The 23425-nt window shown below is 42.2% G+C and overlaps 3 protein-coding genes across 8 annotated transcripts; 1 reads left to right on the plus strand and 2 right to left on the minus strand.

The window, feature by feature from the left end:
- Positions 1–310: 310 nt before the first annotated feature.
- LOC117148729 lies at positions 311–23267 on the minus strand. 4 transcript variants are annotated; one of them, XM_033316283.1, is made up of 8 exons: positions 23249–23267; positions 22945–23168; positions 13863–14409; positions 13226–13696; positions 13047–13168; positions 1710–1827; positions 1519–1647; positions 311–988 (listed from the first exon to the last, which is right to left on the minus strand). In XM_033316283.1, exons 3-8 carry the CDS (start codon positions 14346–14348, stop codon positions 527–529), a joined length of 1788 nt encoding a protein of 595 aa, XP_033172174.1. In that variant the 5' UTR covers positions 14349–14409; positions 22945–23168; positions 23249–23267; the 3' UTR covers positions 311–526. The 4 variants fall into 4 exon arrangements, with proteins under 4 accessions (XP_033172174.1, XP_033172173.1, XP_033172176.1 ...); XM_033316282.1 differs by lacking the exons at positions 22945–23168; positions 23249–23267 and adding an exon at positions 16379–16393; XM_033316285.1 differs by lacking the exons at positions 13047–13168; positions 13226–13696; positions 13863–14409; positions 22945–23168; positions 23249–23267 and adding an exon at positions 1983–2041.
- On the plus strand, positions 2149–5964 carry LOC117148727 (protein phosphatase 1H). 3 transcript variants are annotated; one of them, XM_033316280.1, is made up of 4 exons: positions 2149–2196; positions 2260–2819; positions 3776–5241; positions 5457–5964. In XM_033316280.1, the coding sequence occupies exons 2-4, from the start codon at positions 2464–2466 to the stop codon at positions 5549–5551; spliced, it is 1917 nt and encodes a 638-aa protein (XP_033172171.1). In that variant the 5' UTR covers positions 2149–2196; positions 2260–2463; the 3' UTR covers positions 5552–5964. The 3 variants fall into 3 exon arrangements, with proteins under 3 accessions (XP_033172171.1, XP_033172172.1, XP_033172170.1); XM_033316281.1 differs by having other exon boundaries at positions 2170–2819; positions 5460–5964; XM_033316279.1 differs by having other exon boundaries at positions 2171–2819.
- LOC117148726 (ribosomal protein S6 kinase 2 beta) lies at positions 8421–12120 on the minus strand. Its single transcript, XM_033316278.1, has 2 exons — positions 9975–12120; positions 8421–9613 (listed from the first exon to the last, which is right to left on the minus strand). Exons 1-2 carry the CDS (start codon positions 12118–12120, stop codon positions 9030–9032), a joined length of 2730 nt encoding a protein of 909 aa, XP_033172169.1. The 3' UTR covers positions 8421–9029.
- Positions 23268–23425: the final 158 nt, after the last annotated feature.

Genomic DNA, 23425 nt, shown 5'->3' on the forward strand with positions numbered 1-23425 from the left:
ATCCAGCAATTATAAGATTTCTCTCCACGTCAAAATCAAATAGGTCATCATCTCTCAAAATTGACGGCCTTATGGTTTCGGTTCCACGAATTGTCTAATATGTTGACTAGTATGATAAGCAATCAAAGTGTACTTTTATCAGATGAATTTCTGTATGGAGGTAAGTGGGACTGTGCAGTCAAAGCTAAGCCAGGATCCCTAACTAAGTACATCGTTACCTGTATGCTAATCTAATCCTCCGATAAGCGAGATATAAATTAAATTTGCTTTTGTTATTATGCTATAATCAGTTAATTCAATTCTCGAATAATTGAATTCGTTTGTTTAATATATCTTTATTCGATTCATATTAATGTGTCTTAAGAGCTAAACGCATATGTAAGTACATTGATAGAGTAATGGATAGGACTATAAAAAGGGTAATTTATCAGACAAAGCCCCACATAGATGGGATTTCGTCGTGGCTCCGTGGAAATATTTACAAAAGGCTGGGAAACTGGGTCCTATAAAACGGATGCTTTTCCCGTCACATCACCACATCCCGGCAAACGATCTTCGTTTTGGAGGATGCCCTCTGACCGCCGTACAAGTCCGAGGAGGCGGACGACGAATAGTCGACGTGACTGCCCGCCTGTGACTGTTCCTGCCTGGCTAAGAAGCTATCAGCTATGGCTCGATCTAGACCCGTATACTGGAAATTGGGAGCACCGTCCAGGACATCCGCTTCCGATTTGCGGCGCTGCCGACGACTGGCATCAGACTTTCCCGCCCGCCGCCGTCTTCGCTGTCCATTGATCTCCGCCGACTTTGTGCTCTTGTGCGTCCGGTACGTCTCGCTAAGGCTAGCCGGGTGGGCGTAGAGCCCGGTTCGCATGTAGGGAAGGGTCATTCCACGGTACTGCGGCGGCAGCGGAGGCACGGGAAGCAGGAGTCCAGCTGCGGCGCCCGGCGGCGGAGGTGGCAAACGTGTGGGCGGTGGTGGTGCCATCTGAATAAAATTATTCAAACAAAAATTGAATTTAAAATTTTAGCAAAATTTGTTTGTTGAAAATGCTTTATTCAAAGTAAACTTTTATTTTATTGTTATGTAGTAAATGATAAGAAACTTAGATAAAAACTTCAAATCGGGTTTAAGCGCGCTTGAAATATTCAGTTTTAACAGTCGGAGCTTGGTTTATATTTGCATTAAACATATAACTAGCAAAACACAAGCTGAAGTACTAACCACAAAATATTCTTTGTCCAAACTGCTACATAACAGTAGTCAAATCTACTTCTTTCGACAGTAATGGCTTCTAGAAATATAAAAGCCTGACAGTTTGAATAAATTCAAATTATTGTTACGCAGTTAAATAACCATATCATGCAACATCGGCTGGACTAGAGCTGCAGACTGCCAACATATTTACTTTATAGGTTTCAACAAGCCTGTCCTTCCTGATCCATGCTCTTCAAAGAATCTAATATACCCCATTACCCTCTGACTCGCTGGATTTGGAATCTTGGGATTCAGCTTACCCCGGTGCCGGCGGTGGAGGGAATGAGCATGATCTGCCGCGATGGAGGCGTCAGTTTGCGGACTGTTGGCGGCAGGCTTCCCATCTGGGTGGCATACATCCACATGGCCGCTAGCTTCTCGGTGTTAACCTGCACGAAATAAAGCTGGATTAGGGAAGGTCCAACACTTCATTTAACAGCATCTTGCCAACCTTTTCACTGCCATTAAGAGACATCGCCTTGATGTACTGGTCCACCTTCTGCTGGTCCAGAGCGATTCCCGAAGCATTCGACTTGATAATCACGTCGCGAAGCTCACTGTGTTCCGACCTACAATGAAGTGAAGAAATTTATTAATTTATAAGAGTTATAAGAGTTAATTAAGGTATTTAGCAATACTTGTAGTCAATCAAAATATGAGAAATCATGCTAAAATTGCACACCCTGATTTCTTTAATTTTTCTAAGTTATAAGGATTGTTCTACCGAAACGATAAATATTCTTTGCGTCTAAATCAAACTGCAATTTATAGCCTTTTTATTATATATAAAATGGATATAAAAATGTAAGCAACATTTACTGTTTTTAAAATATTACCGTATTTTGATTACATTGCCATTTTTGGTATTTTTACTGTACAACGTTGGTATTTTAAGATCTCGCGTGCACGGCCACACTGCGCGCTAATCGATGTACTTTGTAAGAAAAACACACCATAAGTCCGAAAAGTTGTCGCCGATCAAAACTCTGCTATTCCCACAGCCCAGTGCACTTGATCGGAGACCGTACGTCGCCGTTAACATTAACCATCAACCCATATAGCGTATAAGCCCAATATTTTGAAAATCGAAGGGAATCAGGTGGAAGAAGGAGAAACAACAACAACGCAAGCTCGCCACGTCAGTGGGAGTGAGCGAGAGCGCAAACAAGTAGCGTACGGGAGTGAGCGAGAGACAAGAAAGCAAAATGTTTAGCAACTTTAAGGAGCGTATTATTTCGGCCATAGCGCCCGACTTGCCACCCCTGCCGGGCAACAGCGAGCGGGCTATTGGCGCTGGAAGCGGTCACCATCACAACTCAACGCACCAGCGACTCCGGTTCGCCGCTTCCGGCGGACAGCCAATGCCGGACAAGTTCCCATATGCCCGGCCGCCCTTTCTGCAGCTTCTCACGCAGGACGAGCTGCGCGCCTCGGCGGACCACAATGTGCGGCCCATCATCGTGCCGCGGGACATCAACCTGCTGCCCTGGGGCACAGGATACGCCGAATGCGTCAATTCCGGAAAATCCGAGTGGAACGAAGACCAGGGTGCCTTCTGCCGGTGAGTGGGGCAGCCTATGGTTCCATTGATTATCACATTGTTCTATTGATCTCACTAGGATTTTGTTTCTGCACCACCAGAAAACCCACCACACATACATAGAGTATCATTTGCTATCGTTATGTACAATGTATATTGCTTTGTTATTTTAGTTTCATCTATGAAGCTTTGCGGTCCAAACCATTTCCAATTTGCACTTACATATGTATGCAAACCTAAACCTATGGAGATTTCCTAATCAAGTAAAGAATTAGGCAGAGACCCCATATATGTAAACCTAGAGTTCTTAGTCCTTTTTGCATAAGAGCACCTTCATACCTCAAGCACCTTCTAAGTATATATATATAATGTATATACTTGCATTCAAATTATCTGTCAGTAATGGCGTCAGTAATGAGTCTTAATCTTAATCTGCCGTCTATTTATACGACTTCGTTCCGTTCTTTTTCTACATATTTAAAAGTTACTTTTTAAGTTGGTCGCAGGTGAAATGTATATTTTTCTTGTTCTTCACATAAAAAGCCTTGTTTTGTGAATGGTATATGACATATGTACATATATACAATGAAAGTCGTGGATATTTGTCAAGGGTTGTGCCACTAAAACTGAACTCGTATGTTTATTCTTCAAGATAGATGTATTTGTTTTTCAATGTTTTCGTAGAAGCGAGTGACACATGTCGCCTAGGTCCAAATAAGATAATCGTTTGCACATGTAGAAGATAGTGCTTAGAATTAGTGTATCCACTAGATATTATAAATGTTTAAAATCAATAAGGTTACGCATATGGAATAAGGGAGCAGCAAGTTGATATGATATACATTTTGTAGCAAAGTCAATTATGTGCAGAACTTCGTTAAATCATATTCTATACCACCATGGCATAATCTTATAATTCCACGAATGTTTAATAAATGGCCAAGTAATTAAGCCCTTGTGTTTTTTCCCACACCCAGGCAAGTTCTTTCGGATCCGGAGCATAAACACCCAGATCTCCCGTACACATACTTCGGCATTTTCGACGGACACGCCGGTTATGGAGCCGCACTGGCCGCCTCGCATCAGTTTCATCACATCCTGCACGAGAAGCTAGTGGACTGCCTGGAGCTCCTCCTGCCACGGGATGCGGATGCCACGAATAGTGGCGGGGATCGCAACAAGCTGAATCCCACGTTCCCGCACCCCATTTACTTCCAGCGCCGGGTGACTAAGGACGAACTAATCATCGGGGCGCTGGAGAGTGCCTTCTTCAACATGGACTCGTTAATAGCGCAGGACAGTGATCGTTATCGAGATGCTGGGGGTTGCACCGCCTGCGTTTCATTGTTTATCGATGGCAAGATGTATGTGGCCAATGCCGGCGACTCCAGAGCTGTGCTCTGCCAGCGGCGTGCCACTCCTGAGAGGCCACAAGCAAATACTGACTCTGGGATTGAGCCGGATCCCTTAGAAGCTAGTTGTTATCCAGTGCCGTTCTCGGCGGATCACACGCCTGAAACTGAGCGCGAACGCCTGCTGAATGTGGCCAGATTGAAGCCTCACCTGATGGGGAAGCATTATGTGGCCATGGAGTACGCAAAGCGGCCGCACATCAAGGACATGGGCCAGCGCATTCTCTGCCGACAGGGCACCATGCGTGGCTGGACATACAAAACTTTGACCATGGAAGATCTCTGCATGCCGGTGGTCAATGGCGAGGGCAAAAGAAGTCGCTTGCTGGGTACGTTGGGGGTCACGCGCGGCTTTGGCGATCACGAGCTGCTAGCCATCAACACAGGTATTCAGATAAAACCATTCCTCACGCCTCACCCCGATGTCAAACAGCGGGATCTGACACAGGTGGTTTCAATTCCGGATGAGGACAACCGGGATGGCGACTACGGCGTGCTCGTCATGGCCACCGATGGCCTGTGGGATGTGTCCGAAAATGACGCCGTTTCACGCACCGTCTTCCAGACGCTCTCCAAATATCCAACGGAGAAACATCGTTACACGATGGTCGCCCAAGAGCTGGTGGCCCGTGCTCGTGGCAAAATCAACGACTCCGGGCATTGGCGACTCGCAGATAGCAAGGCTGCGGCCACTGTTGATGACATCTCGGTGATTGTAATCCCGGTTTGCCAGTATTACAAAGAGCACGTGGAGTGGACGCAAAACTACAAACGAGATCTAGAACATCGTCGCCGCCAGGCCCAGGCCAATATGGCACAAGAAGCGGTCAACGTGCTCAATGGCGTGTTTGCCGAGGAAGCTCACGTGGTTGAAGAGGAAGAGGAAGGCGAGGTGGTTGTACATGAGGCCAGGATATCTCACATTCAAACGGAAGTTCCAAGGCGGGTGGACGGGACTCTCGAAGAAACCCTGGTGGTAGAGCTGACCCCTTCTCTGGAGCACGTTCACATTCAGAACGCGGATTCAGCGGGTGAGCAAAAACTTCCAAGCTAACCCATAAACTATAGTTCTCCTTCTTCACTATATCTGGATCTATATGGTTTCGCTTACGTGAAAATTGTCTTTGTAAAACCTAAAGGAAAAGTTTTGTTTATGAAGAACCAACATTAACTAAATATTTCTATATTAAAACATCAAAAATGTCCCCCAAATGAAACCAACGCCTAACCAAATTTTACTTTTCAGCAGTCGAATCCAGAAAGGAGAACGTTAATGATAAGGACAAAGAGGCGTCCACGACGCGACAGCAGAAGGGTCGCAAGGGCAAAGGCAAGCACTAGGACGAAGGTAATGCCACCCAGGCCGATACATTAGTCGTAATTAGACACAGCAATATTCAAACGGATACGGATGCGGCAGAAACGGGCACATCTATATTTTTTTACACTCCACACGAGAGGACGAATTCAAAACATTCAAAGTTTACATAATTTGCTTATGTACGCCCTCAAAACGAAACAGAAACGCAAGTCGACTTAATTAAGCTGTACAATAATTTGCGGTAATGAAGTGTATTTATTTTATCCAAAAAAATTGAAAGATGAACAAAGCCCAATAGTAACGGAGGCGATATTTTCAATAACGCAAATAAAAACCTTATGATTCCAAACGAAAACAAAAAGTAATGTAAGCTGCGTATAACATAAACCAACTATTAATATAAAATATAACAACAAATATTGTTAACTAGAAACAGACCAGAGAATTATTGGGATTACTGATAAGAAACACAAGCGATAAGAAAGGCTTGACTTCCTCTTAAATGTCGCTAACACTGTGCTGTATGCGAATACAGATTACTTTTGGATTCATTCGTTCTTTGCAATCCAGTAGGCTCCAGAAAATGTTTAAATCTTTATTTGTTCTGCAAACGTTCTATTCTGTAGAAACGAAATTCCAGTGCATTGTATTGAATTATAGTTGAAAATTTTGTTTTTACGTTTAATGTCGTTGATTTGAAGTTGAAATTTGGATGAATGCATTTTTTCAAAGGCAGATAAACAGCCGAAGGGTGTTCCTAAACGCATCCACTACCGTTTTTCGATAGAGCCCTTCCTTGATCTTGAAAGATAAAAATCGAGCGAAATAATGAATGCTGTCCTATACGGCAAGACAATAGAAATGTATTATGGGTATCCCAATTGGATCGAAACAATTTGAACTGTTTATTTTTAATTTGTTTTTCAATTAAGTTCCTTCTGTTTGGTTTGAAAAATTCAACTTTACAATAATTTCAAATCGGTTTAGTTGAATATGTTTATTAATTAAATGATTCATATCGGAATTCGAGCATTCGAATGTATGTATAGTATGGAAGTTGTTAAAATCTACTAAGAAAATATATTCACGCATTCATATATATGATTATGAATTCTTGGGGAATTTAGTCGAGAGCTGTATTGTGTGCTAAAACTATCTGTTGTCTCTGTCCTTTTTGTGCAACCCGAAAATGTTTGTAACAGACCGTTCGGAATAATTGATAAATGATTACAGTTTTTATCATAGTATGCCACTTTTGTATACATTAGTTTTAAACAAATAATTGTGCGGCAACCATGAAGTTTCGCTGGAATAGATTTCTCATCAGCCCGTGGACTAAAACCCCTTTTCTACCTGTCTCATATTCGTTTTATAATTTCTGTATGAGTCTATTGAAAAACGAAGCAGGAACACGTATCCTTTCGATTTGGTTGTCATTGCGAAACAAGGTAATTAAGTATAAATATATATATTTTGCAAAAGTTTATCATGACAACTATTAGGCGAAATGTTCATCTCACGATCCTTCTTAAATACTTTATATGTCAATGTGTAGACATTGTTTTCAATCCGCAGCTAGCTAATTATTATATATGAACTTTAGGATAATCATACCATTTACCCCCTCCAACCCCTCTCAATAACACCACGAAAATACAGTTTTATTCAAGCGATGTTATCCTTTTTTAAAAAATTTCTAAGTTTTACTAACCTTTTCTAGGTGGTGTAAATATGTATATGAAGTTATTGTTTTGTTTTTGGTAGCAGTAAGTTCAGTAGTGGCACAGCGCAATAATCCTTTAGCACACACACACACATACACATACAGGAAGCACACACATACACCCTCTTATGCACACACATGCTGCCAAACAAGCCCCGAAATCGTATAAGAAATTTCTGTTTTTCAAGTGGCTTCTAAGGAATTGGTTTCGATTCACATGGCTCTTGTACATAATTTATTCAATTTTGTCCCATTTTGCTTGTATTCTATTTTGTATATTTCCTTCTAGCATAATTTTATCAAGTTTTCCTTGGCAAAAATACAACAAAATTTGAATTGCATACTATGGAGTAAATTTTGCTCAAAGAATCACATTTACGTTGTCTTTGAGAAGCCAAACAAGCTGCCCAACCAGCACGATCAGTTTTTAGAGAAACTAACATAAACAAATGGAATTTTGCATTACCCCAAGTCGTTTATTCGACGCTATCCTTTCTGTATCTGGATCTGGAATTCAGTACGAGTATGATGGAACAACACAACATATCGCGTTTTCGGTTCTTAATAATCCAATTGTAAGTCGGAACTTTCTATATCTGGTTACACCGCAAAAAGGTATCCTGTTTGGTGTAATTTCTGTTGGAAGACGTTAGCAAAGAAAATGGAACCCAATTTGATGTTGTCACAACTGTTTCCCCGGCGTTATTACGACTAAACTGTGCGTTTCGCGACTGTAAGACAAGTTAGCAGGATATACGTTTCTTAATTACAATTAAATAACAATATGCACCCTTGTGCATTGTTAGAAAGAATGTTGGCATTTTTATTGTTTAGGGAATTATTGATAAAATACTCTTTTCTGATATCCTTTGCCTTATAAACCCGAAAAGCACAGTTTCCGCTTTATGTACACATTCTGTATAATATGGTAGTTATGTTTATCTTTTGCTTAGTTTCTTATTTCATTGTGCAAATTGACATTCCAAGTAATAATTGTAAAATGATTTTCGGTTTCTTTTAGACTTATTATCTTTTTACAGTTTTTTAGGGTTATTTGTTCTTTCTTTATAGTTTGGCGACAAAAGTTGTTATTATATAAAAGGATTGAGGCTTTTATTCTTATTTTTTGTTTGTTTTGCTAATACTTTTTTCAATTTTCTTTTCATTTTAATTAATTTAATTAAGCAACAATAACACGGTGATGTTGAAAAATTTAGCTACGATTAATTTAATTAAATATATGTATGTATTTTGTTATATGTTGTAAACTTGTGTGTGCGAGAGGCTTAACTTTAATTTCCACTTTGGGATAAATAATGTGGCATCAGGAATCATCTGAGATGATCCTGGTGCCACATTCACACACGCTCTCTAGGCCCTTGCTTTAGGATTCGTTATATAAATAGCTATATATAGATGTATATCCGAATTTGTATAGTTATGTATGTGTATATAGATGCCCTGCAGTGCTTTATGGCCTTGGCATATTGGCATGCTTTCATATAAAATAAATAATTAAATAATTAACACTTGTCAAATACTTTAGGTTGTGCCGATTCCCCCCAAAACCTAAACCACACGCAGCTTGGCGCTGCGGCAGCGTTGGCGAGGATTGCCCATCGTTTGTGAATGTGAACCAAGCTTCTGCGCATTGCCCTTGACAAGACGACGCGGATGGCACAGCAGCGTTGGATTAGAATACTATAGAGTCGGAAAAGTAGTCGGATTATCTGCCGCTTGGCCTCGCGCCGCGGACACCATGATGCCGCCCAGGATTAGGAGTGCAGGTTGGCTCGATCTTTGGCCCGCCTCTTGGCGAGCATGGAAAGTTCTACGGGTCCCACATTCGCCGCCTGGGGTATGGCAATAGCCCGGAAAGTGGCATCAACAGCTCCTCTTAAAGCCAAGGAGATGTGATTCTGCTGCTGCTGCTGGGCGCCCAGCGAAAGTTGGGATCCGGGCGCCACCGCATACTCCGTAAGCTGTACGCCGCCGGCGAATTGCTCCCGCAGCCAGTCGTGCTCAAGAATTTGCGCCGCCGTCGGCCGATTCTCCGGTACTATGTGTAGCATCTGACGCAAAAGTTCTTTGGCCGGCACACTGATCAGTGCCCAGCGACTGCTTGTGAAGTCAATTTGTCCCGATCCGATGCGCTTCAGTATAACGTCCGGAGAATCATTTGGAGTGCTGGCGAAAGGCGTCCGGCCGGATAACATGATGTAAAGCAGCACACCGAGCGACCAGATGTCGCAAGCCAGGTCATAGCCCTGTCTCTTTAGAACCTCGGGAGCCACAAAATTGGCGGTGTAGCAGGGCGTCATCAGGAGGCCGTTATCCGCGCGCAGCTGCTTCGCGAAACCTAAGCAGTAATCGGAAGGTTATTCATGCTCTACCAAGAAGATATACGCGCACAGAGAAATATAGCCTTGCAGAAATAAATGTTTTCTGAATCTAATTGATATTCAAATGATTTCAATTGCAGTATGATGGAACTTTGACTAATGAATTAGTAAATAAGATCTTAAAAGGAAAAACCTTCTGTTTGAAGAAAAGAAACCTTTAAAATTTAAAACAACAAAATAACTTAGAAAACAAATAATACTAAAATGGATTAATAATTTCGAAAGTTTAGCTTTTAAATTGAATCATTTTTGTCAACAGCTGGAAAATTTACTGCAAGGCTATCTTAAAATATTTAATTAGCTCCGCTCCGCACTCACCCAAATCACAGAGCTTTAGGGTCTCGGGAGTTTGCCGCATGCTGGCATAAATCATATTCGAGGGCTTAAGATCCCGGTGGACCACGCCATGTTCATGGAGATATGCTACCGCAGAAGCAATTGTCCTTAACACCGCGCCGGCCTCACTCTCGCACATCTGACCCACGGCCAGTATCCGATCGAGTAGCTCGCCACCCTTTAGCAGCTCCATCACAAGATATGCAGATCCCGCATCCTCGTAAACGGAGTACAGAGTGACGATATTTGGGTGGTTGCCGTACCTCAGCATAATCTCCACCTCCTCCCAACAATCGGCGGAAGTGGATGTGGATGCTGCGGCCACAGCTGCCTTTTCGATTACTTTTACTGCGTAATGTTTCTTGGAGGTGCGATGCTCGCACAGCCGACAAACTGAAAAGGTTCCTCGTCCCAGTTCTTGAAGTAGATTATATTCCGCGTGGAAGTTTCCGGGAAGAACACCAGGTAATGTTCGAGGGGCTCCCACTGGAGCAGCGGGAATAGGAGTTATACTGTGCAGGGGACTGACGCCGGTGGAGCAGCTATTCGAGCAAGCACACTGACCTTCCAGGAGGACGGGAGCCACAAAGCTGAACCCGCGGAAGATTTCATGGGCAGATGCGGAGATCGGGCCACCCGGCGAATCCCTGGGGGATTTTGAGGTATACTCCACATCAAAGTAAAAGGCATCGTCACGGCTAACGGCCGGTATAAAAGGCGGACGCACCTGCTTTCGTTCTAATCTCACCCAGTCGATAGTGGCGAAAAAGCAGTGCGCCTTGATGTCCAAAATTCCTTGAGCACCCGCACCCAAACGATTCTGGGGGTTCCTTTTGAAGAGAGCACGGAGTAGGGATTGCGCTTCCGGCGACAGATTCTCTGGCATGCCCAGTTTACTTCTAAGGATCTGATTCATAGTCTCCTGGCGGGTTTGACCGTGAAAGGGTAAATTCCCCGTTAGCATTTCGTACATGAGCACCCCGAAACTCCACCAATCAGCGGCAAAATCGTGTCCTTTTCGGTTCACGATCTCCGGCGCCATGTATTCTACGGTTCCACAAAAGCTATATGTTTTTGAGCCATCCAAAGGCTGCTTGGATAGACCGAAGTCCGTCAAGGCTATATGGCCATGCTCGTCCAGTAGAATATTTTCCGGTTTCAGATCCCTGTAGATAATGCCCAGCGTGTGTAGGTGATTCATAGCTAGCGCCAGTTCCGCTAAATAGAACTTGACATCTTCTTCCGTAAACATTACTTCTTTGGACAGACGTGTAAATAGATCACCGCCACGAAGAAAATCCAGTATCAAGTACAGTTTTCCGGGAGTTTGGAAGGCATAGTGAAGACGTACGATGAAGGCATGCCCCACGTCCGCTAGTATTTTTCGTTCGTTTGTACTCCTTACGCGATCTTTTACTTTTAGCGTGGCCTTTTTGAGCACCTTCATGGCATAGAGTGTTCCTGCATCTTTGCCTATGATCTTTCGCACTAGAAACACCTTTCCAAAGCTACCTTCGCCCAGAACCCGTAGGAGCTCGAACTGTGAAGGATCGGCCTTGTCGTGACCCTCCTTGATGACTTCCTTGAGCTCGAATTCGTTTTCTGTTTCATCTAGGGGCTCTGTGTCCTCTAAATCAGTTGCACTACGCCCAGTAGCCCCTTCTCTCATACCGCCAGTTTCTACGCCTCCCTGGGACTCGGAATCACTCAGCTCCATAAGTTCTGGCGGAGGGCACAAGGTTCGATGCGTCGGCCTTTTCCTAGCGGAATCCAAGTTTGCTGTTGGTGAGATGTGATGCTGCTCAAGGGCCGCTTGCAAAGCAGATTGCTGTTGCACCTGTTGCAGCTGCTGGCGGCGTTGCGATGATGTCACAGTGGTCACCGAGGAGGTGACACCGCTGTTTCCTCCACCACTCTCTTCGTCCTCGGTGGGCGTGTGCTCCATGGGCGTGACCGCCAGGCTGCTGCAGCCGGACGAGGTAATTTGCATGCGCTGGCGCAGTTGCAGACCCAATCCGCTGCTGTTGCATTGCTGCTCCGCATTGTTGTTGCTGCTGGTGGAGGACACATGCTGCTGCTGCTGCTGAGGCTGCTGGCGGAGATCCTTTTGGGAATCGGCCAGCGGCATGACTTCGGTGGCTGCTAGCGTTGTGAGGCAGCTGCTCCTAGCGGTTCCTTCGTTTCCAGATCCTGATGCGCAATGCTAGAGCCCGAGTTGCACCTGCGTTTCCAACTCCTCCGCCGAACTCACCCTGCTTCCGATTTCACTTTTCTTTTTTATCACTTCCGCTGCGTGGGCGTCGCTGTCGACTGCGCTGTTGCTTCTCCGGATTTCTCTGGTTTCCGTGCTGCCCTCACGACCAACAAGCAGCGCTTTCCTAATGCGCCCTCGTTTCGAACGCCGTCTGCTTTACTATCCGCTTCGCAATCCGCACAGCTGTGTTGCTTCTTATCACTATTATTTACACATTAACAATAAAGTTTTTTTAGAGCTGCAAAAAAATCGATGTTACCATCGATTACATCGATAGTTTCAGTTATCCGAAAACATCGATTTACTTTTCGCTGCCGATGTTTTTACAATGCGTATTTACCAAGTTTTTGTTTACACTTTAATACATTTTTTCGGATTTAAAAGTCTTTATAACTCAATTATTAAAAATAAAACGTTTAAATATAGTTTTATTTAAGAATGTTTTTGACCGTGTGACCGTGTGACCGTGTCTAGCAAACATACCAAACGCGAAAAAATACCAACTCATTACTCATGTCATGAAATAAGACATCTTGTGTAAATGGTCTAAAAACCGTTATTATAAATTCCTATATCCCTTTTATATTGATTTTCGGAAACTTTGCTACATAAATGCAACAGTTTTGCAGACTTGCAACTGATATTAGCCGCACCATTCAAAATTCAAATGGTAAAAAACTAAATGGAAGCGCTTTTAAAAACAATAAAAAAAACTGTGCTCATAGATTCAGCCTTATTATTGCTTCAAAAATGGACAACAACCACTTTTCATTGTAAGAATAAGGAATAAGCTTACTTACTTGGTGCAAATCTGAAGGGCGCAACGATAGACGGATACAATACTGACCACAAAATGAAGAAACAGGGCAAAAATTAAGCCGCAGGCAGCGGAAACCTCGCTGTTGGTATCGATCAAGTGGATCTAGAATGGATGAAACCATTAAGAAAACATGACTTAATGCAAAGAGCCCGGCTGTACCTGTTCGCCCTTTTGCTCCGCCATCCGGTTGAGATCCCTTGACAATCCCACGCCGGAAATAGCCAGAGCCAGGGTGCTGCTGGCGATGCAGACCAAGCTGAGGGCCAAAAACGCTGTCTGGGTTTTCCGCATGCTCACCACTCCAAGGGAGCCCGTAACGGCTGCTATCAGTCCTGCCCAGATGCCGCATCCCGCCAGGGAGAGCGCTGCCTCTCGGACGATTAGAAGGGATCCCAGGGCCACCAGCGATATGGCCAGGAGCAACTGGAGAGTGCCCAACACTATTTGCAGTGGAAATGCCGAGCAGCATTCATTGCTCGCCTTGCGCTTGCGCCGATCTTTCGAGGAAAGCGATGAGCCACTGCCCCCGCCCTCGCTACCCTCCTTGTACTTAATAAATTCCGGCGGACAGCGCTGTTTACGGCTGATCCTGGAGTCCAAAGTGTTGGCCCCACTCTTGGTGCCATTCGCCTGCACAGAAGAAACAATGTGTTTGCTACAATATTCGATTGTATGAGGATTAATGAGAGCATGCACAATTAAAGATTCTCTAGCCCTATTAGGTGATTCAAACTAATAACTATTCACTGATACAAATTGATTACGTTTGGTTGACTTTTTGCATTGTTGGACCTACCTGGTTTGGGTGACGCGAAGCCATAGCTTCCTCCAGCTGTTGTTTGAACTCTTGGTGCGAAATAAGATTGGGCTTATCGTCATCATTGTTTGCCTGGGATTTTTGGGCATCGAAGTCTAAGGCGGCGGATAGAAGTTTCACCGCCGGCGGCTTCTCATCGTAGACAGGACTCGAATAGATGTGACTTTGGGCATCCTGGCGCGCCTGCTCCTGGTCCTCCTGCTGTTTCCGATTCTCATCCCTTTCCAGCATGCCGATTTGCGAGTTGGTCAGACTACCTCCTGATCCCGCCAAGTTCGTGGTATTCGTGCTTTGTTCGATTGTGGTCACCACCTGATGGAGCTCCTCACGATTCACGCTGCGATCCACAATGGTATCCATGCTGCCGGTGGTGGAATCATGCGAATCAATGGTGCGGGCCGGCGATGCCGAGTGGCGGCCACTGAAATCTCCGATGCCAGGCTGCTGATTACTGGTCTCTGTCATTTCTGCTGATTGGCTGAGATGATTGGGATATGATCGGTGATTTCACTGATTCATTGACAAGCTGCAGGCAGAAGAGAACAGTTAAATATTACAAACTATGTGAAAATAAAATTTATTATGGCTTTTAATGTTTAAAGACAAGTCGTTTGGTATTTTCATATTTGAAGAATAATAGTAGAAAAGCTTATTTTTATAGTCTATCAAATTCCAGCTTTCATAACCCTTTAATTTTTATTCCGTTTTTTAGATTCTGTCGATTGTAGCAAGGTGAATATTCGCCATGGCCTATGAATTAGCGACTCGACAGCGAACACCTCGCGGAATAGCAGGTTCGTTGCCAGAGTCTTTTGTTTGTCGCGCACACTTTCGGAAGGCGCGTGATTATCGCTTACTTATCCGCCGATCGATTGGCTTTTGCCATACATCAATCATTTGATCTGATCAATCATTGATGTGTTCATTCGCGCTTTTGACGCATGATTGCTGCAATAATCGCCTGTTCTCCGCCAATATTAATCCACTTATTGAGCCTGCTCAGAATCCGATCCAATCCACACTCATCGTGTGTCAACCGGCTGGCAATGCCAGTATTCTGCCTTGGAAAACCTTGACATTTGCCTGCGCTTGTCGCTAGTCATTTTGCTTGGCTTCTGCGAACCGGTTATCATTTTGTTGGCAATTAAACAAAGCCAAAACTGAAACTGAAACCGAACGCAAACTGAAATCGAAAGTATTTCCCCATAAAAATGTATGTCTATATTGTTCTTTAGTCATGATATAATACAAAAACGTGAAGATTTGAATAATTAAAACCTTTAAACAACTTTACTTTAATATGTTTTATCTTTAAATATGAATTTGTAAAAATTATGTTAAAATATTTGTTTTCATGTTGGTGTTTTCTAAATAATTGTTGATAAAAGGACTTGAATTCTTATACAAATAAAATCTATGAGGTGTAAATAGTCGTTTGGAGGCAAACCACTTAAATGGCATCTGATATGGCAAATTGTTTGGTGCAACTGGCAAATCGATTGCTTACTAGGGGAGTGGCGCAAGTACAGCCCTCAAAATAGTGATCGTTAATTCGAAAAAAAATTCTCAGAGATAGAGGGAGTAAAGTAAAATACATTTTAACCAAAGCTATCCAGAAGTTACCCAACACGAGCATCAAAGAATGAACATAAATGCTTTCTCTTCAGCCTCTCAATAAAATACATAGATATCGAGCTAAGTACGCCCCTAATATCAAAAATGATAACGCCCTTATAACAAAACTCTTCCGATTCATAGACAGTTAAAATATGATTATATTTAAATGCTGGAGCCAGACCTGAATTCTTATTGCTTCCACCTCCGCTTAGAAAAATGAACTGAGAGCAATAAAAAACACAAAGATGTGCTGTGAGGCCATGAAAGTTCATATTTATTTGGTATTTCTCTGTTTGCTGTTGACATTTTGCCACTTGCAGTGAGTAAGCTGACTTTTTCCCCCGTTTTCCACCGATTTTCCTCACTTGCGCCGTCGACGACAAAGCTTTCCACTGTCCCAAGTCCGGCTGTTCATTTGTGGCACTTTTCATTTTCACTGTTGTCGCCTTGGCAGCAATTAGGCGTAATTGGCCAGACACACACCGCCATACGTGTACCGCTCACTTTTCAGTTAGCACTGGAACATTTACCCGACTGCCTTCGATTTGGTTTCGACTAGCCAATCATTCCCCTCTTGCCTTTCAATTCAATGGGCTGTTTTCCATTTTCCAAGCGCAAATACACCAGAAGCCTTTCCCACACTAGCAAGTGTTGACAAGTGTTTTTAAAACCAATTGTTGTTGTCGTATTGAGAAACACTTTTTCGTAAAATCAAAAATTAATGTTCTTCTGTTGAGAAAATACAAATGTGGCAAAGTATATTGCGAAAGCATAAAATGTGTGAAAATAGCTGGGATGAATAATTAGGAGAAAGTATAGCGAAATAGGATCGTAAAATCAAAGAAATTGGTTACTGCTTTTAATGCTGCAATACTTACCATAGTGGCCTGTTGCCAAACAGCAGCTGTTGCTGCACTCGAAAATCGCCCAAGCGCTAAGCCAAGAAAACCGCGACAGAAACACCAAAATATAATGCAAGAAATCCAAATTTGCCGATAAATCAGCACAGCAAATAACCAAAAATAAGAAAGAGATTAAGATAAACAGTGGGACTTTAACAAGCGTAATTGCAATTACAGTTTCTCTAATTGAGAAGGGGTTGCAGATGTTCAAATGTAGCATAGTTAGTCAAGAAAAACTTTTCTGAACTCGAAATTGCACAAAAGCAAGTATATAGAATATATGTAAATCTTAAGAAAATTAAATGATAGCTGTTACAGCTTCAAGCACCACATGTATAGAGAACTAAGGAAATTTTCAATTTTTTTGTGGTGTAAGCGAGCAGGTTTGCAAAATGTGCAAGTTATTTGTTTTGTTTCTAAACGTATATTTTTCAGCTCTTTTTGGCCAAAAAGGGCAAGTGCAACGGAATTTTGAAAATAAAAGAAAGAAAGGAGATGGTGGCTTGTTGATGACCACGATGGCGTGAGGGGAAGTGAGATGTCGATAGGTTTTCCTGAAAGCAAAATTGCACCGGTTTGGCAGCAGAAAAACTCACTGCTGCGGTCAGCTACGCCGTTTGCAGATGTATATATGTATGTATATATACATTTATTCATGTGTAAACATATCAACACTTTCACTGGTCGGCTTCCCATGTTGGCCATAATTTTGGAGGCCAATTGATTTGACATACACCAATTTTCGCCCAACTATTTTTTAATGGGATTCAGCTTGGATGGAGGATTTCCTCACATTATTGCCTTTCCAGCGGAACCAAATAGAAATAACTTTTCGAAACAATTGATTGCATGCCAGCCAATGAGGAAATGAATTGGGTTTCCTAATTATTCACATATCGAAACGTAAACGAAATTCAAACTTTGCAAATTTGATTAAAAGTATGACAGCTGTAGCCAAATATGGAATGTTTGCGCGGCGCTCCTCGTCGTTATACCCGTTACTTGTAGAGTAAGAGGGTATACTAAATTCGTCGAAAAGTATGTAACCAGGCAGAAGGAAGCGTTTCCGACCATATAAAGTATATATATTCTTGATCAGGATCAATAGCCGAGTCCGTCTGTCTGAACGTCGAGGTCTCAAAGCTATAAAAGCTGGAATGTTGAGATTCAGAGAATCTGCGTCTATGCAAGTTTATTGACCCACTCCCACTTTAACGCCCACGAGCTGCCCAAAACTGCCGCGCCCTCACTTTTGAGAAATGATTTAATTTTTTTGGATTAAATCAAACTCTGACCCATAAATACTACCCACACCTTTCTGCCGATATTCATTAAAAATATTGAAAATTTTCGGTCCCACTTGGACTAGCTGAGAAATAGGTATCTGCTAGTCGGGGACCTCGACTATAGCATTCTCTCTTGTTTAAATTTTGCATTGAGGAAAACGCTGAGGAGGAGTGCACAATCGTAGTGGGACGGTAAAGATTCGGATCGGGGAGTTCTTTGCAACCCACCTGATTCCTAACTTGGAAAACGTTGTAGACAATTCTCCCTGTTCACATAGCTCCAATCGCACGGATCGTATAACACAAAACAAGCTAAAGACTTTAGTTACATTGTACAATTAATGTTTTATATAATATATTATATTTATAATTAACTCTTTAAATGAATATTCAATTTTAGCCACGACTAAATCAAACAACTTTGTTAGGTGGAAGTTTTTAGATTTTGGAAGCGAACGTGAATTTCACAAGCAACTTTGAAACTGTGTTTGCGCACAGAATGCCTTGATTTTACATATTTCTAATGCACTTTAAGACATTTTTTTGCTGGGAAATATGATGGAAGACAACTAAGCACAGGTAAATTCTTGGTTTATTTCGCCATCGAAGGTTCCTTTGCAAAACTCCTTTCAAGCAAGCCATCATCAATGGGCTGGACGAAAGAAAAAATTAATACAAAAGACACCTGTTAAAATAAAAAGAAAAAACAAGCGTTTCGCGTATGTGAAAATTCCCACAACATTGACTGACTGACTGATTGACTGTCTGACTCATGCCAAATATAGACAAAGTCAAGACACGAGATGCAGTTGCAGATGACGGAGCTTCCTGCTACCCACGCAATCGTGGCTCGTTGCTGGTATGTGGCTGATATTATATGATTAGATGTGATGCATGTTTGCGTCGCCGTTGCCTTAGGTAATTAAAACGCCGCCTGCCGTGGCAGACGAGCGACAAAGGCGAATTAAAATATCAAAAGAGCACGTGTAACAATAACAAATAACTGTGAAATGCGACACTGCAGCATCAACTTGCAACACCTGAGTTGCTGTGTGTTGCATCACCAACATCATTGTAATTACTATCGTCATCAAAAGACAAGAATCGAGGAAAACAATCTTAAGAACAATCCGTTGGTAGAGCAAGTGGAGCAACTATTTTAAAACGGAGTGGGAGACGACAATCAAATCGCTTGACAACTGTATGACTAAATTGCGCTCAATTTGCTAATAAGATCAAGAACAACAGCGTCGGGAGTATATCACTCTAACTCTAACAAGTTCGTTGCCTAAGTCTTTCGTTTCCTAGGGGCAATTGTGTGCACAATCTGTGGTATCGCTAGAAGCATGAAAATTGAACCAGCACGTTCTGCTCATAACTTAAGGGAACATACGAAAGTGAGATGAATTAAATAAAAGAGCAAATCAAACCTTTTGATTTTCAAAACAAAAAATGCGTTCCTTAATTTGCACTTTAAAAGTATGCAATTTGATTACAATATCTTTATCTTTATATCTATTGCCCTCCAGTTCATCGCAGTTGGCAGTTGGCCCACTGTTAGACCTGGAATGCAAGTATCTCTTATGCATGCAGCTCAAACTCTCCGCCTGAGGTCTCTTAACAAACCACCACCACGCCACACTTAACCCGCCAGTCCGCCACTCTGTGGTATTTTTCTGTCCTGACATGAGCGGGAGTTAATTTTATGCAGGAATTCGGACAGTCAAATGAATTGGAATGAGAATAATTATGATCGTGCTGATGATGGTTGCAACTTCGAGCGAAGTCTGATTGCTAGTCAATGGGCAAGAGGGGGTTAACACACACATGGGCTGCATTTGAATTGCAGACAAAGGTTCAAATGTCAAAGTATTTAAGTCACACGATCTGACAGTCGCTGGCCAAATGACAATTTTGCATTGTTAAGCTATTGGGCTTTGTTTTCTTCTCATTTAGATTCGGATGTTGGCCAACAATGTGTTAAGAGCAGCCTTCAGAATTGTGGTTAGCCTGCAATGCATCGTTTGTCTTCGTTTTTGTTTGTTTCTCTATGGAATGTAGTACCTGACTGTTAATTGTGGGCAATGGCAGCTTTGCGTGTACTTAATATTTTATGTTTGATGTTTTTGGGCGTATTTCAAGGGGAGTTCAGCCCAATCACAAAAAAGTGTGTGTTGTTTGTTTGTTTTGTTTTGTATATGATTAAAAGTTAAATAAAAAATAATCCGTTCGAAATTATTAATTTGTCTACTAATTGGAGATGAATATTGATCTAGCGCCAGCTCCGCACAATTAACAATTTTTTAAGGTGTTCGTAATTGGTTTGGGTTTCCTTAACCGCTTCAAAAAGTGGATATATTATCATTAACGACAACAGCGGAGTTTCACTGTTTTAAGATTTCGGGCTTTGGACGTTTGATAGGATCTTTTACACATTTTTGCCCTTAAGTTTAAATTTAGTTTTTGTGGACAATTAATTTGCAATTTGCGTAATGATGAAAGCTTGTCATGTTACATATGTAAAGAAGATATCTATTTAATTACAGAGATCAGTGTTACCGAGGCGACCTTGATATCATCATTGATCATTAACTAATAATGCTTAATGTGATGTAAATGGTACATCTTTATTTAATTACCTATATTTTCTTTTCTTTTACAACTATCTAATTTTTAGCGTTAGCATCGGCTCTGCAATCCCAGCATTTGTTTGATAGCCTTATTCGTGCTCATTTAAACAATTGCGAAGAGAAAGTTACTCTCATCAATAAAACTGACTGTTACACAGGACTGTATGTCCTGTGTGTTAGGCTTTTTAATAGTTGAAAAATGTGGAAATAATATAAGACTGTTAAGTCAACTTGATTCCCGAACTTGCCAGAAACTCACCATTGGCTGCCGTTTGTATTGGGGCTTATTAGCGGTGTCAGGTGCACCGGCAGTCAACCCGAAAGACTCCGACTTTGGGTGTATACTTGGCAAAGCCTATCACAATATATTGCACATATCGCATTTGGTTAGCTCGCGACGTGCCTGCCTAATCTGGTTTGAAAAACAATCGTTGCACGCAATCGAATTCGCATTCACAGTCTCATTGCCCGATCTCCCACCCCGGGGACACAGCCCCCATGATCAGCGGTCTCCGCTCGCCGATCTGCGGACAATTAAGGCGGCAAGGTCGTCGCCGTTTGCCGCCGCTGGAATTAACATTTGAAATGACTTCATACGAAAATAATGGCACGAACGTAAAGAGATCAAGCGGCGTGTCTGCGGAAAGGGGCTACTGGCTGCAAAGTGACTTACGCACTTGCCACGAACACTCGAAAACGAGTGCAACGCACGCGGCTAATAGCGGATGGCCAACTGGTTAACTAGATAACTGGCCAATTTATGGCCGAGCTTATGAAATTCCAAAAAGGGGGCACAAAACACCAGACATACATATCTCGTCCGCTATCAAAATGAATCGAAACGAAACCAAACACTTGCCCGATCGCGAGGAAATGAATTGGCGGGCCAGGCAAATCATTAGATGGAACTGTCGATTTTCCAAGGTTGGAGGTTTCAAAGAAATAGTTCAAAAATGGTGAACTGCTATACGGATTTAAGAAAGGTACAGCAATATATATGATATAGTACTATTATAGTACTTGAGAAATGCCATTTTTTATTGCGATAACTCTATATAATTTCAGCACTAATACGTTTTGTTTTTGCTGAATAAAACGTTAGCGTGTCCCAGTTCAATAATATGTAAGTAGTTGACATATAAGACGCTCTACACATTTTCTGCCTGTGCACTGTGCGTCTGGTTCCCCCTTTCACTTTCAATTAGCCAGTGGGCAGCGTGGCTTTTTTGGCCTCTTTGCAATTTTCTCGTTTCGCTTCGTATTTAATATTATTTATAATATGCGCATTTCAAGGAAAAACTTTCTCTGCATGCAACATTTGGGGTGTGGTGTGGTGTGCACTGCATTTCCTGCAATTATCGCATAAGTACGCGTGCTGAGGGCGGAGAATGGAGTGGAGTGGTGGTGGGGGTGCGTGTAGTCGTCCCGACGGATTATGAAACTAAGAGTACACCTTCATATGAGTGTCCATAAATGAACCAAGCCATTATGCAGCGTGTATCGTATGTGCAAAAGCGAGTTTCAAGACCCTTTTTCGAAACCGACTCTATCGGGTTCGAAGATACGATACGAGACGATCACTGGCATTACCGTCGATTGATATGCCAATTATTGCAAATATATGTATATGCATATGACTTGTGACTTTAAGGGCAGTCTTTTACTTTCTTAGATTACTAACATCGGTCCTCTGAACGTTTGACTTTAACTTCTAACATTTAGAGAGGATGTAAATATAAGAGAAAAGAGAGAATTCTATTGTCGACTTTCCCGACTGACAGATACCCGTTAATCAGCCAAATCCCTTCAAAATGATCGCACTCGTCATTTGCGGGTTAATTAATTATTCCATTCCATTGTGACTTACAAACTGCCTTACTTTAATACTAGCCTTTAACATCGTTTCGTAACTGCCAAAAGCTCGCAATGGCCCCGTCCGCCGCAATCGACGACGAAATTTTTAAAACAAGTGCTAAAGTCTTGTCAATTGCCTTGGCTCTTTGAGGCTCCTAAGAGGATTTACTCCGCGAAATATAAAGTATTTATGAGGCGTTTTTGCGGGTTTGCTGGGTACAGGGGCTATAAGTAGCCAACCTTAGTGCGGAAGCTTGTTAGGTCTTTCTTTTAATGACTTTGTCTCGAGACTTCGAAACACTTAATGTGCGCTGGTCAGCGGTTCGTTTTAGACCTATTGGTATGCGAAAACATCTCAAAAATTTAGGAAAAGGTTGCGCTTAGCAAATATGTATTCAAAGGTAACCTTTAAATTCCTAGAATTACAGTATGTAGAATCGAAAGCTTACGTAACCCTTGCTTATCTCCCTTACGTAAGTCAATTTGCCAAAATACTCTTTGCCGAAGATTAGCATTTCAAAAAACTGTTGATATTGTTAACACAAATTAGACATCTTCCATTTAAACCATCTCTAGATTTCAAAGAATATGTTTATGTGAATAATTTACTCTGGGCTATTGGTTGATTTTGTGTGATTTTAACTTAACTGCTCCAGAGACTATATCTGTGCCAAGTTGTCTGCGGATTTTTTTGTACCCTCTCCTGTTTTTCAAGCAGAGTTTTCAAGCCATTCGCAACTCTTCTATTTTCAGTTTCTCTGTGCAAACTTACTATAATTGAAGCGACGTCCCTGGCCTTTGTGTGTATTATTTATTTATTATTGTCTATTTATCAGCTATTTTCTCCTGCTGCGCCTTTGCGATGTGTTATGCGCTATTATTGTTGCTTTATCTCAGGTTGAATGAAATCAGTCCGCTAATTTTGCTGTTGTTTTCGCCGGCAGCGTGCTGCGTGCAATTAAAATTCAACAAATTCCATTTCACTTCAACACACAACTGCAAAAAAATACATGCGGCGATAAAATATCGAAGCAGGCAATAAAGCGATCGGTTAATCGGCGATTCACACACGGTACCGTTACTCAAAGACAGACGAAAGCAGACGAAGAGCGCAAGACACCGAGCATGCGCCTACGTGTTTCTCGGCGGCGTGATCGTTTCCAACTGAAACCAAGTTTATCGCTTCGCGCGCTTTCAACCGCCGCATTTCTCAGTCGCAGTCGCTGCTCGAAAAGCTGGCAAAGCGGAGCTTT

The sequence above is a fragment of the Drosophila mauritiana genome, chromosome X (genome assembly GCF_004382145.1).
Source record: "Drosophila mauritiana strain mau12 chromosome X, ASM438214v1, whole genome shotgun sequence".
Classification (NCBI taxonomy): Eukaryota; Metazoa; Arthropoda; class Insecta; order Diptera; family Drosophilidae; genus Drosophila; species Drosophila mauritiana.